This window comes from Equus asinus, chromosome X (assembly GCF_041296235.1).
Source record: "Equus asinus isolate D_3611 breed Donkey chromosome X, EquAss-T2T_v2, whole genome shotgun sequence".
In the NCBI taxonomy this organism is placed as follows: domain Eukaryota; kingdom Metazoa; phylum Chordata; class Mammalia; order Perissodactyla; family Equidae; genus Equus; species Equus asinus.
In genome coordinates this window covers 101,125,425-101,142,315 of record NC_091820.1, presented here as the reverse complement: position 1 = coordinate 101,142,315, position 16,891 = coordinate 101,125,425, and the positions used below count along the sequence as shown (strand labels likewise).

At 46.2% G+C, this 16,891-nt stretch overlaps 1 protein-coding gene across 14 annotated transcripts in view; it reads right to left on the bottom strand.

Annotated features, from left to right (window-relative positions):
* The window catches only part of FRMPD3 (FERM and PDZ domain containing 3), a 124,859-nt gene that overhangs the window by 26,889 nt on the left and 81,079 nt on the right, over positions 1–16,891 (bottom strand). For 13 of the 14 annotated variants that reach the window (XM_044763589.2, XM_044763590.2, XM_044763595.2 and 10 more), the window contains 6 exons: positions 15,951–16,055; positions 11,487–11,594; positions 8,764–8,895; positions 7,217–7,336; positions 2,184–2,320; positions 1,738–1,864 (listed from right to left, as the gene is read on the bottom strand). In XM_044763589.2, coding sequence (XP_044619524.1) covers positions 1,738–1,864; positions 2,184–2,320; positions 7,217–7,336; positions 8,764–8,895; positions 11,487–11,594; positions 15,951–16,055 — 729 coding nt within the window. Of the gene's footprint in view, positions 1–1,737; positions 1,865–2,183; positions 2,321–7,216; positions 7,337–8,763; positions 8,896–11,486; positions 11,595–13,980; positions 14,045–15,950; positions 16,059–16,891 lie in introns of those variants that run through there. The other variant, XM_070502223.1, reaches the window with a different exon arrangement.

The window sequence follows — 16,891 nt, the reverse complement described above, 5'->3', positions numbered from 1 at the left end:
GGTCCCACTTAATACCTTTAATCTTGAGTACCCCTAAGTCCCAAGCCTGCTCTTCCTCTGGCATTCCCTCATAGAAAAATCTCTATCAGTGGTACCGGCATCCCCTGGGCATTCAAGCCAGAAACCTGGGAATCACGCTAGACTCCTCCCTCGTCCTCTCATCTGAGGGCCACCACTCACCAAATCATCTTGAGTCTACCTCCTAACTCCCTCTCTAACCTATCCATCTCTCTTCTCTAGCCCTACAGTCATTGCCTTGATGTGTCAGGCAATCCCGTGTCAGGGTGGCATTCAGCTTACCTTCAGTACTGACACTCCTTTCCCTCAACCCCTCCACACTGCTGTTAGAGGGAGCATCCTAAAACATATGTTTAATCACATCAGCTGCCTGCTCAAACCCCTCAATGAATCCCCCTTTCCACGGCATACAAGGCACTCCATGAATTGGCTCCTGCCAACCTCTCTGGCCTTCTCTCTTGCCCCCACCCCACCCCAGGCATGTTCCTTTCACTCTCTGTACTTGCCTGTGCTGAACTATTTGCATTTCTTTCCATGCACAATGTTCTCTCATATCCCTAGGTCTTTATACAGATGGATCACCCTGAGTGGGAAAGTCTTCCTTCCCCCAGCCCCAACTCATCTAGACAAATTCCTATCTGTCCTTAAAGACCCCACATCAAATGCACCAATTCCTGGCCTTTTCCACTTCCCTAGGGCTGGCCTGGGTGTTCCTCCTCAGGGCTTCCAGAGCACCCAGGCCTGGCATACCATGTTGTGACTGACTGTCATGTTTCCCCACCATCCTGTGCCTGACTAGAGGGCGGAGACCAGGTCGTCTCCATCTCTGTTTCTCCAGCCCGAACACTGGGGAGGCTCAAAAAATGTTTGCTGAGGAGATGGTTAGGAGCATTGATGCTCTCTGTTGGGAAGAAAATAATCTGATTAAATATGCACAGCAAGGTAGGAATGGCTTAACTCTCTGGGGAAATTTGCATCTTAAAAGAGAAGCTAGTTGGTAATGCAAAGAATCTGGAATGGGTGGAATATATGGGGGCGACTGTGTCCTGTGTCTACGTCTACATGATGATTCTAGTGCCTCTCACCACCCTCCTGCCTCCTGGGCAGGAAGTACAAGTAGATTGAGCATTACAAGCCTGAAAAGGGCCTGCAGAGTCCGGGGAACAGGGAGGAGGAGTGCCTCAGAGGGTACCCGAGAAAGTGCAGGAGAGCACAGCAGTGACCTAAGCCCTCGACATACCGCCCAGTGACCAATTGTCCAGGTCAGGCCTTGTTCCACTGGGCTGGGCTTTTATCTCCCAGAATTCCCTATCCTAGGACTGACGAATTAGAAAGCTAATGAGGGACAGAGCAGTCATTTCTATGGGAAACATGTGCTTCCCCAGGGTCCAGTGCTGTCCCCTCGGCAAGTGCTCAATCTGCACAGACTTAATGGGTGAAAACAATCTGAGGATTTTCTCCCCCTGCATCTTGGCCCCTTTACTTTGAGGACCCTGGGCTCTCTCTGTGACTGGTTACTAAACCGTCCCTGGGGGCGGTTCCGGCTTGGGGAAAACTCCTCTACACAGTCGTCCCCCATATCTAGCCAAGCTGGATGTGTACCCAAGTCAAAAACAATGGGGACGATCCCCAGAAGACCAGACCTGTTGGGAAACCACACAAGAGCCCCCCATGGACACTAGTGCTTGAGCATGGCACCCAATGGCCTACTCTGGGTACCTTGGTGCCACTGGAAGGATGTGTTTGGTGAGCCTTCAGTTGCTGAGAGAGAGATTTCCGGAGGTTCTTCTCTTTGATGCCCTGCAGGAGGGAGGGGGGAAGAAAGGGTTCCAGGCCCCACTCCTTCCTAAAAGCAGAAGAAAAGTAAGAAATTAGTGAGAGAGGCAAAGTAGGACAGAGAAAGGAAGATGGTAACGCAGAAACTGACTGAATCTGAGGCAGAGATGGAGGAGAAAGAGAAAAAGGGACGGGGCAGGAGAATAACATTGGCCACAGTTTCCCGGTAGAAGCTGTAGCTCAAGGGCATCATGGTCTAGCTGTGAGGAACTCCAATTCTCCCTCTCTTCCCAGAGCTAGATTCCTGAAAAGCATAGCACAGTTCCACCATTCACCTTCTCCCTGCACAGCTACTTGCCCCCATCCCTAAGGGTCCCGGCACAACTTACTCTACATTCTTGAGTGAGATCTTCTGACTAGGTCGAGTGGCTGAGACAGTGATATAGATGTGGAGGGCAGCAAGGCCCAAAAGCATCTCAGGCTTAGGGTCCATTCCAAACCGTTCTCGGATAACATCATTCCGACTCTGTGAGAGAAGGCAGTCCAAATCCATCAGTTAAAGGAGACATTCCCTCCATAGCCCTTGATCTACTCCCTTACATCCCAGAAAAGAATCAAGGTGTCAGGGAGACATTCTAGATCAAGGGGAGGAGGAAGGTTCTGCCCTTGGAGAGGAGAAAACAGAGGAACCTTGGGTCTCAGATACACTGTTTACTTCATACAGCAGATACTCGACAGCCTTCTTCTCAGTGGCAGATGCACACAATGGCAAGGCACAAGTGAGCAGACTGTCTAGGTCATTGCAAAAGTGAGACATGACACCTCTCCCTTTCTTTCCTACTGTTACAAGAGAGCTTTCTGCCTTTTCTCGTGGGCCTATACTCACCCCCCAGCCACATGAGGCTCCTCTACTAGCTCAGATGGAAACAAAGGAAAGCAGACATTGGGAGGGGCTCTCTATAGCGTTCTGGCCCAGAAGCACAGGGTGAGAGATGGATTGCAGGGATTGGGCAGATATTCTGTTCCTTGGGGTCTGAAAGTCAAAAGCAGGGATGAGTCAGTCTTCTCTATCCTAAAAGGGGTTCCCTGGACTACTGGCCAAGGGTATGATAACTCCCAAACCCTGAAGGTCAGAATTCCAGCTATCAATGAGTCAACCTTGGTTAGACCAGTTGCCCATTGTGTTGAGGTGAAACCAGGATGAGCTATGGTACTAGGGAGCTATAGTGGTATCACTACAGAATAGGAGAGAGTGGAAAAGGAATGCTTCATCAATGATCATCTATGTAGAAAATGCAATGGAATCTACAAATAAACTACTAGAACTGAGTTAGCAAGGTTGCAGGATATAAGATCAATATACAAAAACGTATTTCCACATGGTTGTAACAGACAATCAGAAACTGAAATTAAAAATCAAAACCATTTACAATAGCACCAAAAATATGAAGTAATTAGGGATAAATTTGTCAAAATGTGTGAAAAAACTGTACACTGAAAATAGAAAACACTGTTGAGAAAAATTAATGACCTAAATAAATGTAGACAGATACTCTCTTTATGAGTTGGAAGGCTCAATATTATTAAGATGTCAGTTCTCCCAAAATTGATTTGTAGATTCAACACAATCCCAATCAGAATCACAGTAGATTTTTGGTAGAAATTGACAAGCTAATTCTAAAACTCACATGAAAATGCAAAGGACCTAGAAAGGCCAAAACAACTTTGAAAAAGAAGAACAAAGATGGAGGACAAGCACTACCTGATTTTAAGACTTATTATAAAGCTATTATAATCAAGAGTGTGATTTTGGCATAGAGACAGATAAGTAGATCAATGGAATAGAATAGAGTTCAGAAAAGACCTACACATATATAGACAACTGATTCTTGACAAAGATTCAAAGGCAATTCAGTGGAGAAGGGATAGTCTTTTCAACAAATGGTGCTAGGGGCCGGCCCGGTGGCACAGCGGTTAAGTTCACACGTTCTGCTTCTCAGCGGCCCTGGGTTCACCGATTTGGATCCCGGGTGCGGACATGGCACCACTTGGAAAGCCCTGCTGTGGTAGGCGTCCCACATATAAAGTAGAGGAAGATGGGTGCAGATGTTAGCTCAGGGCCAGTCTTCCTCAGCAAAAGGAGGAGGATTGGCAGCAGTTAGCTCAGGGCTAATCTTCCTCAAAAAAAATAAAAATAAAAACCCAAATGGTGCTGGAACAATTGGATATCCATATGCAAAAAAAAAAAATGAACTTTGATTGATACCTTGTGCCATATACAAAAGTCAACTCGAAATGGATCAAAGACCTAAATGTGAAACCTAAAATGATAAAACTTCTGGAAAATAGGAGAAAAATCTTTGTGAACTTGGGTTATGCAAAGATTTCTTAGATAGGACACCATAAGCACAATCCATAAAAAAACAAATTGACAAATTAGACTTCATCAAAATTCAAACTTTTGCTCTGTGAACGACACTGTTTAGAAACTGAAAAGACAAGCCAGAGACTGGGAGAAAATAATTGCAAATAACATATCCAACAAAAAACTTGTATCCAGAATACATAAATAACTCTCAAAACTCAATAATAAGAAAGCAAACCACCCCAATAAAAAAGTGGCTAAAAGATTTCAACAGACACTTCACCAAAAAAGATGCATGATGGCAAATAGGCATATGCAAAGATGTTCAACATCATTAGTCATTAGGGAAATGCAAATGAAAACCACAATGAGCTACCACTGTACACTATTAGAATGACTAAAATAAAAAACGATACTGACAATACCAGGTATTGACAAGGATGTGGAGAAACTGGGACTTTCATACGTGGCTAGTGGGAATGTCAAATGGTACAGCCACTTTAGAAAACAGTATTGGAGTTTCTTTAAGAAATTAAAGAAAGACAGATCTACCATATGACGAAATCATTCCATTCTTAGGTATTTACCCAAGAGAAAAGAAAGTATATGTCAAACAAAGACTTGTACATGAATGTTCATAGAAGCTTTATTCATAGTAGTCAAAACCGGGGAATAACCCAAATGTCCATCAGCAGGTGAACTGATAAACAAATACTGATACATCCATACCATGGAATACTACCCAGCAATAAAAAGGAATGAACTACTGACACACACAACAACATGGATGAATCTCAAAATGATTATGCTGAGTGAAAGAAGCCAGACCAAAATGAGTTTCCATACAGTATTATTTCATTTATATAAAACTCTAGAAAATGCAAAGTAATCTATAGTGACAGAAAACAGGTCAGTGGTTGCCTGGGGATAGAGGGAACAAATTACAAAGGAGCCTGAGGACACTTTTGGAGGTGTTGAATATGGTCAATATCTTGATTGTGGGTGACGGCTTCATGGGTATAAACATATATCAAAACTTATCAAATTGTCATTTTCAATATGTGCAGTTTGCTATGTGTCAATTAGACCCCAATAAATCTGTTTAATAGAAACAAGAAGGAATACAGCTGAAGTCCATATCATCATGAAGGGGAGAGAGAGGGTGGACATGGTCTTGTCACCAAATTCCAAAATATTTGAACCAAGATGATCTCTGGAGGCCTGAATGAAGAAATTTAGGGCAAAGAAAATGAGAACTAAACTTATAAAATTCATAGAAGAACCACAACTCATTGCCCCCTAGAGTGCTGATAAAGGAACCCGAGGCTGTTTGAGAAATGTTAACATTTTAGGATGTCAGAAGGGGCAGAAAGGACAACCACAACATCTCATAGCTCATCTCCAGGTATCTCTATCAGAGACATCATCAGAGATGAGTTTTGAGGTTTTTTCCCTTTCATCAAGCACTCTGTATGTCCTATGGGCACCTAAAACTCAACATGTCTCAAAGTGAACTCATCTTTTCCCAAACCTATTCTACTACCTGTGTTCCCTAACTTGGGGAATGATACCACTTTTCCCAGACACTCATTGAGTCAAAGCCTATCAATTCTACTTTTTAAATATCTCTTGAATCCCATCCCACCACCACCATCACAGCCATGGTTCCGGCCCCCATCATTTCTCTTGGGGGTAACTGCAGTAGCTCTCTAGCAGGTGTGTTTCCTCGGCACTATGTGATCTTTTGAAATCACTCATCTGAGTAGGCTATTCACCTTTCAACATTTCTGGGCCCCCATACTACAGCAGAATTTCTTTACCTTGGCTGTGCATTAGAATCCCTTGAGAAATTTTAAAAATATCAATATTTGGACCCCACCCATACAGATTTTGATTTATTTGGTCTTGGGTGGGGCAGACCATTTTCTTCAAAGCTTCTCAGATAATTCTCACATGCAGCTAGGGTCAAGACACACTGCCGTAAAGCAGTGGTTCCCACACACCGTCAAGCATCAGAAGCCTCTGGAGGGCTTGCTAAAACACAGATTGCTGGGCCTCACCTCCAGAGTTTCTGATTCAGTAGGACTGGACTGGGGCCCAAGAATTTTCATCTCTAAAAAGCTCCTGGTTGATGCTGATGCTGCTGTTCCAGGGACCACACTTTGAGAATTGCTGCCCAGCCTAAATCAGTTTAAAGCCTGTGCTTGCCATGACCTATCAGGCCCTTTACCATCTGCTTCCGGTCTCCCCTATTCCATTTCCTACTGCTCCTTACTTCACATTCTGTCCTCCATCCAAAGTAAGTTATTCATAGTTCTCTCATCATCCCATGCTGTTTCATGCCACCAAGGCTTTGAAGACGCAAGTCCCTTTGCCTAGAATGTGCCCCCTCCACTCCATCTCTGCACACAGCAAACGTCCACTTATCCTTTAAGGCTAAGAGTGTGCATCTATCACTTCCTCTGTGAAGCCTTCACCATGCCCCTCCCTTGGAGAGTTCACAAACTGGTTCCTGGGTGCCCCTACTGCACAATGCCATCAACATAGTGCCTGTCACACTGTCTTATATTTACCTGGGCACATATCAATCTAGGAGCTCTAGAAAGCCAGGACAGTTCTTTGTTCACCTTGATTGCCAGCACCTAGCACAGGTCCTGGCCCAGAATAAGTACTCAGCAAATGTTTCTGGATGAATTAAATAGGGAATCATCTCCTTACTGGATCTGGGCATTGGGGGTTAGGACCCCCTGTTACCCAAATGGGCTTGTTAAACCTGGGGATCCAGTAATGGTGCCAGAGTTAATGAGGTTGCTTGCTCCTGAAAACTGATGAGATCTGTCCGGACAAACAGACAGGACCTTGAGCCACAGCCAGCTCAGGTCACCAGGCCAACCAACTTGGCCCTGGTCTACGATGGTAGCAGAAAGGGAAAGGGCCTTCAGAGCTACCTGGAGGTTGGGAAAACTTACATAGTGACTTCATTGTGATGGCAGAACAGCCTGCCTGCTTGTTTGTCCATTGGTCTGTCTGTCTGTGTATCCCCAAGCCAGACTCTACCTGGATATACAGGTACTCGAAAGCAGCGGGATCCCGACGCAACAGCTCCACAGGGTCTTTGGGAAAGAAGCTTATCCGGAAGAGGCATTTCATTCCCTGATAGTGTGTCCGCTGCACCACCTGAATCGCAGGGATGAGGGGTGTGAGGAAAAGAGATCTGGGATCAATGGCTGGGGTGGTGGGAACCAGCTTGGGGGCTCTTCAAGGCGGGGCTTAGGGAAGAGCTAGGGTGCTATTTCCCACTCTGTCTCCCGCCTGGCTGATTCTAGTTACCCTTGGGGGAAAGTAATGAGGAGCCAGGTCTTTCGGCCCTTTTGACCCAAAGAGACTAGAATTTTCATATCATTTATCCAGGACATGGCCTTTTATGAACAATCTAAGGCCCAAAACACTACGTAGGAAGAGAGGGCCCCTGGGAAGTTCTCTGACTCTTTTCTTTCTGTGGGGCTAATGCCTTTACCTTGCAGAGGGGCTCAGCTTCAAGCAGAGTAAGTTGCTGATTAGAAGCCAAATCAAAGATTTAAAATCTCCTTTGGAGGTATAGCTGAAACAAGTTGGCAATATTTCAGTAACTGCTGAAGCTGGCATGGGTAATGAGAGTTCATTATACAATTCCTTCTACTTTGGTGTATGTTGGGGATTTTTTGGTAATAAAAAAGTTTAAAATCCAATTTGGAACAAGAGACTAATTGAATCCAAAAGTCTTCTTGAGGGGCGAGGAGGTATTCAGGCCTCCCTCCAGGCAGGACACCTACAACCTTCTCTTCATGGGAACCTGTGAGTCTCTGGATGGCATTTGGCTGAGAGGTAAAGTTGAAGAATTTTTCTTTCCTAAAATCCTTTCATTTTTTTGTGTCTGATTTTGGTTTTTGTTTCACTTCTATTAGACACTGCTCCCTAACTGTCCCTCTCCAACTCCTCTCCTCCCTCCCCGGAATGTTGATTGACCCTGGTTGCTTCTCTGACTCTTCTGGGTGCTTCACTCTTGGTGACGACTATCCAGCAATCCTGGATTTCCCCAGCCTTTTTCCACATGGCAAAGGCGAGGATGATAAGACGCTTTCTCCTACTCTGCCTTGGAAGTTGATGTGGGTGACATGCTGCCCATTCTTGGCTCCACTCAGCCCATTCCAAGCCTCACTAGTCTCACTAGACTCCACTCGCTGACCCTTCCACATGACAGCCTTCATCTGAGGGCCAAGCTTCCTCTCGGAGGCAGAAAAGTCTAGCAGGCAGGGCTTCCAGGAGGCAGGAGAGTTGACACTGTTCTTCTACTCAGCATTCTGGGAGCTTCACAGTGAATCACTACCCCACACTTTTCCCAATAGAGACCAAGACTAGCAATCTTCATGCCCATTTTAGGTCACAAGGGATGGTGCCAAAAGCCCTCTGGAGGTGGGTAGAACAGAGCTTGATTGAGAACTGTGACTTCTGGGAACTGGTGGAGCATATTATTATGAATTTTCTAGAAAGAGAGTGCCTGGAGTCCTCTTCTCTAGTAGAGGCCACATGCAAAGGTATCAAGCCAGGACAAAGGAGTTACTTACATAAGCCAGGGGCTGCTTGTCCTGGAGAAGCAGGAACTTGTGGTTCTGTTCTGGCCCGGCATACTCCAGGACAAGAGCAAAGTGCTCAATGTACCTCAGGGAAAGACGGTCCTGTAACGTCACCATCACATCCTGTGGAAGAAAGAAGAGCCTTGACAGGGAGATCCATTCCAGCTCTAAGCTACTCTAAGCACCAAACATGGGAGAGGGAGACTGAATATCAAGAAAGATAGACCGGGGGTAGAAGGCTGAGGCTGGTAAGGAGACACTGGCCTTTATGGTGGCCCAGGCACTGTGCTCCAGGATAAGGAGAGTGACCCATCAGTGCTGTTCAGAGGCCTGGGCCCTGGGGAACACAAAAGGAGCAAGGGGTGGAGGAGGGTGTTTCTGAACTTGGCCTGACCAGGCATATGGCAAAAGAAGGTCACAGCCCACCCTCTCTCCTTCCATTTGGCAAATTATTTCCTAAGTGCTTACTAAGTGCCAGGCACTGTACTAGTTCTTCTCTCACCTTCTTCTATGAGTCACAATGTTCATTCTGGTTTGTCCATCAACTTAGCAATTAACAAAAGCAAAAGCCACAATTGTGTACTTGAAAAGTAGACTATTTCTGGATTCATAATCTAAATCGAATGACTTGAGTTACTGGCAGAATGTTCATTTTTGATCGTAGATGGCTTTTAGAGATGATCAATTTAGCAACTTGAAAAATGTGTCCAGGCAGAGGAACTATGTCACATGTCTTGTGTACAGTCATAAATCTGACTACTTCTGGGCTCCGTCTGCTCTGCTGCCCTACTTTTAATATTAGGGTGTCTGGAAACATATCCATGGGGGCTGCCCAAATGTCAGTTTTGAGACTTGTGCCGTCTATTTGCTGTGACTTCAGCGTACACTGGGCTCCAGTGTGTGTGTGTTCATGGAATCAGCATCACTCAGCCCCCAAGGGCTGCAAAGAGGCAGGCTTGGGAATGAGAAGCTCCCTTACAGTCAGGCTTGCCAAACAACCCCCTCAGTGAACATTAAAAAGACGCTTAGCCATTCAAATGTTAGGCTGGAAACTGGTGGGTAGTTGAGAGTATCTCTTTGTATTATCCAAGTAGTCACAGAGGCGCCAGTGTTGCTGGAGCTCTGGCAGGGACAAATGAGGTTTTCTCTGCAGTTCGGCTGCACTGGGATCGTGGACGGCCAAGCTGGCGATTGCCAACTGGCGTTACAAGTGTAAGGGCCCCCGTGCCAAGGCTGTCAATTCACCCAGGTATCTCTCTGAGACAAGTGGCTTGGAAGCCTGTCCAAGTTCCAATGAACAGTCAGTGCACCCCCCTGAAGTCAGGGTGAGATCTCAAGCCAGGGGACATTGCTGTCCTGGAAGGCTGGGGCTTCCTGGAAGGCTGGGGCTACCTGGAAGCAACAATGGTGGTGACATTGTGAAGTAGGAGAACGCTCAAAGAAGCCTCCAAGGGGAAAGAGAGGAGTGAATTCTCCAGTGTGGAGACAGATCTACAGTGGGCATACCAACCCATGAATAAAAACCAAGGAGGATTCTGATACGGAGACATATCCACATCTGGAGGAGGGGCATTTGGACATCCCTGGGTGGCCTTGTTCCATTTCCAATGCCTCTCCTATAAACTGAGACCTTCAATAGCCAAGAGACCATCCCAGGGCACCCTAAGGAGTGTGTTTTGGTCCTAGGTCCCCCTAGGATACCCACCCAGGCCTAAGCCTTCCAAAGAAACTCAGTTCAATCAACACGGGTTAGACACACTGATTTGCAACTCGGGTGCTACTGGCACTTTGGGCAGGACAATTCTTCATCATTCACGGACTGTCCCACTCCCCGCAAGACACTTAGCCTCCCTGACCCTGAGACACTAAATGGCAGTGGCATGCCAAACAGTGGGGATGACCCAAAATACCCTCAGACATTCCCAAAAGCCATCTGGGAGGGGACAGTGCTGAGCCGAGCTGAGAACCACCGGCAAGGCTAATTCTGAACACTGGGCAGCATTGGTTGCATGGAAACATTCAATCTGGGGATAGCATTCTCTTTCTGGAAAGAGTCCAGAAGAAGCATGAATGGCTATTTCTGTCCCAGACCAGAGTTGAACCTGGGGGTTAACCATATCATCGCCTCTCCTCCTCAGGACTAAGGGAATCACTACAACTTTTAGATGCCTGGCTGAGCCATTAAGAATCACAGCTCAGTAATTGCTCTTCCTGTGAAAGGAATAGCCAAAGGGACTGCTGCCTGACTTTTCAAATCTTGGTTCAGAGCTTGAGATCTCGTTGTTATTTAAAAAGCAAGACACGGCTAAGCTAATCCCCTGAGAGATTGTGTTTGTTGATTTCTGCGTGTAAACTTGCATAGGTGTTATTGTATCAATATAAATCACTTTTGCTTTATAAATTGTTTAACGATCTTCACATTCCTCAGCTCCCAAGAGTCTTGAAGGACCCAGCGTAACAGGGACACAAAGCAGTTCACAAGTAGATGCATGCACATGCACACACACTCGCATTTACAATCACTAGCACACAGCTGGGCAAACAAATTTCCCCCACCATCCTGATCCGAGGATTGTGTGTTTTGAGCAGGAGCTCAAAGGCCACCTTGCTCCAGCAGCAAGCAGCTGTGTGCAGACTCAGGAACCTGAAGACCAGCAGCTGTGTGTGATCTAGAGAGGGTAATGCTGACCTGAGAGAGGAGACTCTATATGTACCTTGACAGTGGTCCGGCCATCAAATGTGAATGACTTGATCTGCCCATTTTCTAAGAAAACCTTCAGGACATTGGGGATGAGAAGAAGAGCTTCTTTCTTCATCATTTTCTGTGAACAGGCAGGGAGAGGACAAGGAGAGGGGCTCATTTAGAAGGAGGAGGGAAGCCAGAGGAGGGATGTAGAAAGGAAGAGCGAGGAGCAAGGGAAGGAGACAGGGAGCCAAAGGTACAGAAGGACAAAGAGACAGAGGAAAGAGAAGATCAATGATAACGTTACGTGGAGACCAGAACCAAATTCTCCTCGAAGATATTAGGTCACATCAAAAGTTCACCCTTCATTTGATGTCACAGCACACCTTCATTCCACTGTGGCTTAAAGCTCCAGAGCTTAGAGCAGTGCTTGGCCCATAGAGACGACCACATACTGAAGGGCTGACAGAAGGCCTCCTCAGGAGCCCGCCTCACTCACTTGCTCTTATCTCCTGTCGCCTCCCTTTCCACCAGGCCCTTCGCACATGGAGATCACCTCCACATCCGTGCCTTTGCTCTACCATTCCCCCTCCCTCATAGCATCCTAGGTCCTTCCTGGCCTGGCCCCTGCCTACTTCTCCAGAGTCATGTCTTGCTATTCCAGATACCCACGCTGCTCTTTCATGCCTGTAGACCTCTGACAATTTGTCATTCACGGACTGTCTCCACTTCCTGCAGGACGCTTAGCATCTGTGACCCTGAGACACTAACTGCCAACAGCATGCCAAATTGATGGGATGACCCAAAACACCCTCAGGCACTTCCAAAAGCTCTCTGAGAGTAGGCAGCACTGACTCTAATTGAGAATCACTGGCAAAGCCCATTTTTGACACCTGATAACTCCTTAGCAAAAGTTTTCCTGGCCCAGGCACTTTTTTTATTTATAGAGTGGTGCATGCTAAGTTCTCAATAAATATCTGTGAAATAAAGACTGTTCCCTCTGCCTTCCTCTTCCCCTCCTTGGCAAACTCTTACTCACTCATCTTTCAAAACCCAGCTTAAATATGAATTCTGCAAAGGCATGTTCAATATCGTCAGGTACTTGGACCTGGTGTTCCCATGTGTTCCTACAGCAACTTGTAGACACCTCTCTCAGTACTCTTATCATATTTTTGAAGATGTTTGTCTTTCACAATCAAATGGTGAACTCAGAGTACAATGACCATGTTCTATTCAATCATTGTAGTCCCGACATAAAGCAGAGTTCCTGGCTCACAGTTGGTGCTTAATAAATGGCTGCTTAATATATGAGCAGTAGGTGCTTAATATGTGCTTCCTTGAATGATTAGACTCATCAGGAGAATCCAACCATTTCCCTGGGGCAACATTATCAGTTCTATAGGAAATGAAAAGCTGCATAAGATGGCCAGATTCCTTAATTCAGTGGGCATTCACTGAGCCTCTACTCTAGGCCCAGCACTGGACTAAGCCCCATGAGTGCTATGCCAGAAACAGAGGACCCAGGTCTAGTCCTACACTCTTGTTGTGATGACCTCACACACATGTGTAAATCCACCAGAGAACAATTATAAAACCAAAACAAACCAACAAGTATAAGATAAACTTGTTAATTTCCTATATGAGGCGAACTGGATTTTGATTTTGAAGGAGACGGTCGGTGTGGACTATTAGAAAGGCCAGAAGAGAACAGTCCAGATCTAGGGACTGTCATAGACAAAGTATGAAAGCATGAACAAGCAAGTCCTCCTGGGTCAAAGTGTGGCTAGCAGGAGTGGGGAGCTAGGAGTCAAGCCATGGTGGGAAGTGAGGGGATATAAAGTTGGAAGAGTGTGACCCCCTGGTTCTCTCCCTAATCCCAAGATGCCTCGCTCCTGCCAAGCCCAGAGGCCCCTGTCCCCAGGCTGGTGATGCTCAGCAGTGGTAGGTTTTATTTAGCACACTCAGTTGGACTCAGATAATTACTTAATTGATTTTGTTTAAAAATAGAGTCGGCAAGGAACACCCACAGGATTTATTTTTGCTCTGGCTGCTTAAAAAGCCCTGAAACACAAAGGGAAAGTGATGATAGGACAGCCTTGGAGTCACCTGGGCCTGGATTCCCCCAGGTCGCAACCAATGGTGAGGCTGCTATGGTCCACACTGGTGGCGGTTGTGAGGGGGGATGCTGTTTTGTTATCAGGTAACTTCCTGAGCACAGATAGAGTGGGAAGATTGATGCTTGTCTCCCTCCCAGACCAGAGCCTCACAGCACGCCTGGTAGCCTGTCCAGGAGCAACAGAAGTAACCCCAGGTGGGTCCTAGCTACTCTGGGGCATTTACATTCAGATTGGTCTGGAGTAGGGGCTTGATTCCACCTGTGGTTAGTTGTGAAGTATAGCGAGGAGAGTCGTGGTGGAGGCAGAGGAGAGTGGGGAAGGGAGAGAAAAAGAGGGGAGAAAAAAGGAGGGGGGAAGAGGGGGAAGGGAGGGAGTTCTTCACTGGGTGGCCTGGCTTTGGTTGACTACCGTAGTCCCCTCTTATTCACGGTTTCACTTCCTGCGGTTTCAGTTACCCGTGGTCAACTGTGGTCTGAAAATATTAAATGGAAAATTCCAGAAATAAACTCAAACTCAGTAGTGGTCTCAGTTATCAGATCCACTGTCATGATATCGCAGTGCTTGTGTTCAAGTAACCCTTAATTTACTTACTAATGGCCCCAAAGCACAGGGGTGGTGATGCTGGCAATTCGGATATGCCAAAGAGAAGCCCTTAAAGTGCCTTTTTTTAAATGAAAAGGTGATAGTTCTAGACTTAATAAGAAAAAAATTGTATGCTGCAGTTGCTAAAATCTATGGTTACTTTTATGACAGTATATTGTTATAATTGTTCTATTTTATCATTATTGTTGTTAATCTCTTACTGTGCCTAAATTATAAATGAAACTTTATCATAGGTATGTATGCATAGGAAAAAACATGGTCTATATGGGGTTTGGTACTATCCATGGTATCAGGCATCCACTGGGGGTCTTGGAACACATCCCCTGTAGGTAACGGGGACTACTCTACTCTGTAATACTGAGATGAGATAGGTTGCACCTGTCTGTACTTTATAAATTCAAGTCACACTTTCCTCTGGGCTTCAAGGGCTCAGGACACAAATGTCCCCTTAGTGACTTGGACCTCAGGGTCTGCTTCACCCTGATCTGCAGGGACTCCATACTGCTCCCTTTTCTCTCTGTCACCACCCCAGCTTCTCTTCAACCTCGTCTGCTAGGACTGACACGAAATTCAATCACCAATTATTTAGATGGCTTACCCAGTGAGGCCCTGTAGTCCCTTGGGCTTCACTGCCTTCCTCAAACAAGGATGGAGGAAGGCCTGGGCTGAGTGTGGGGATGAGAGTCAGGGAAATGGAGATGGAAGACACCTGTGTCCTCTATCTCTTCTGAGTGGCTCTGCCTCAAAGAACTAGGGAAGAGCCTGGCACTCCACTGATGTCCCCCTCAGGCTGGACCTGCTAGCTCCTCTTAACTGCAGCTGTGCCTCCGGAGAGCCCAGCCTGCAAGAGCCTGCAAAAGCACACAAATGCCTGTTAACTCGGCTATCCTCACCCTACCCCTACCTCCACGGGATATCGCCAACTTCTGCAGATTCCTGGGAGATTCTGGGCCATAATCCATGAATGCTTAAGACACATCTTTCTGCTCTCCACCTACCTCTTCTCACTTGCTTATCTAGAGCAGACAGCTCAGCTCATGTAAACCACACAAAGCAGTGAGAAAACTGTGGGCTGGCCATGACCCCCCAAATTGGCAGCTATATGGCATGAGCTGCCAAGCATCACCTGTTCCTTGAAACCATACCATCCAGTGATGGATTCTATACCTTCTCAATCTGAACCATCTGTCCTGCCAACATGACTGTGAGGTATCCAGTGATGGGGAATAGGTCTTTATTTTGCATCCCTTGTGGTGCTGGGAACACAGCAGGTGCCTAATAAAAGCTTTGCGACTTAATGAGAGTCTGTATCATTTTCCCTAGGCTGCTTCACCCTTCAGTGCACGGTCTTCTTCAGTCAAGACATGGAGGTGCAGGATCACTTCAACGTGAAGAGGGATCAATTTCACCAGCCACTCTTTTTCCAGATCTTCAGAAAACCACTATTTCCTTCCTGCTTCTATCAAGTAGCCAAAAGATGTCTATGGAGCACTTGTTCTGAGTGTAAGCTACTGTGCTAAAGATGGAAATTTCTCTAAGCACCACGAGGATCCTGAGTGAATTGATATGTATTCCTCCTCCCCACAATGCCCAGGGCCTCTCTGGACGCCACACACCCCTCATTACCCACCCAGAGCCCTGAGGTCCCCTCCAACCCCTTCTTAATGCTGTCCACTCTGAGGAGCAGCAGATGAGCAACTGCTCCAGAGGGAGACCTCCGATGGCAGGCTGATTCTGGCCAAGGGCCAAGGAAAGGGAGCTGAAGTTGCACTTACTGCATCTGTTTCTCCAACTGCCACCTGCTCAGAAAATCGGACCTTCACGGGATTGGATCTCAGCTTGGCCTTCTTCGCAGCACTGATGAAGGCAGATTTGGGGGACTGGAAAAGAACAGAGGGCTGGTGAGTTCTCCATCCCTGGGAAAAACCTGACCTTTGCCATGTGGGAGTTAAGATGTCTCAGTACACGTACACTTTGCCTTACTGATCAATACGTCAATAAATAAGTATTGATTGCATACTAGGTGCAAGGCAATGTGCTAAGTGCTTCCTTGTATGATTGGTATGTTCTGAAAAAGCTGGGCATGAATCAAATTTGGGTAAATTGCATCCTATTATTAATGCTCTAGGCCTAGGGGAGTTTGCGAAAATGCTTTAGTAATAACATACACTGAATTTTTATATATTTGGTTTTCTTAATGTGAGATATACCTAAATGGTGGTTTTTATTACATCTGAATACAAGTATCTCAAAGGATTTGTAGAAATGATCTTATTCATCTCACAGATATGCCCTGCCCCTCAGAAGGAGGCTCATAGAAAATATTATTTTAGATGTGGGAGAGAGGAAGCCTAGCACTCCAAAATGATTTATCCACAATTTCTACACTATTGAGGAATAGACACGTTGCGGATTTTACCCCGGTGTCCTGACATTCTAGTCCTGGGCTCTCCACCACTTTGTTCATCCAATTCTATAAGAAACACCCAAAGAATCGGCTGGGTTCTCTAGTTCTTGAAAACTCTCCCACAAATTCAGCAGGATGAATGGTTAGCAGATGCTGGAAACTAAGTCTTTCCTGGGTGCTCCTTGGATTTAAGGAAATGGGAGTCCTGGTGAGGGGCACCCTCATGTCTTCAGGGGCACTTACTCATTCATGTGACAAATTTGGGGAGGGCCCACTATGTGCCAGACACTGTTCTAAGTGATGAGGGAT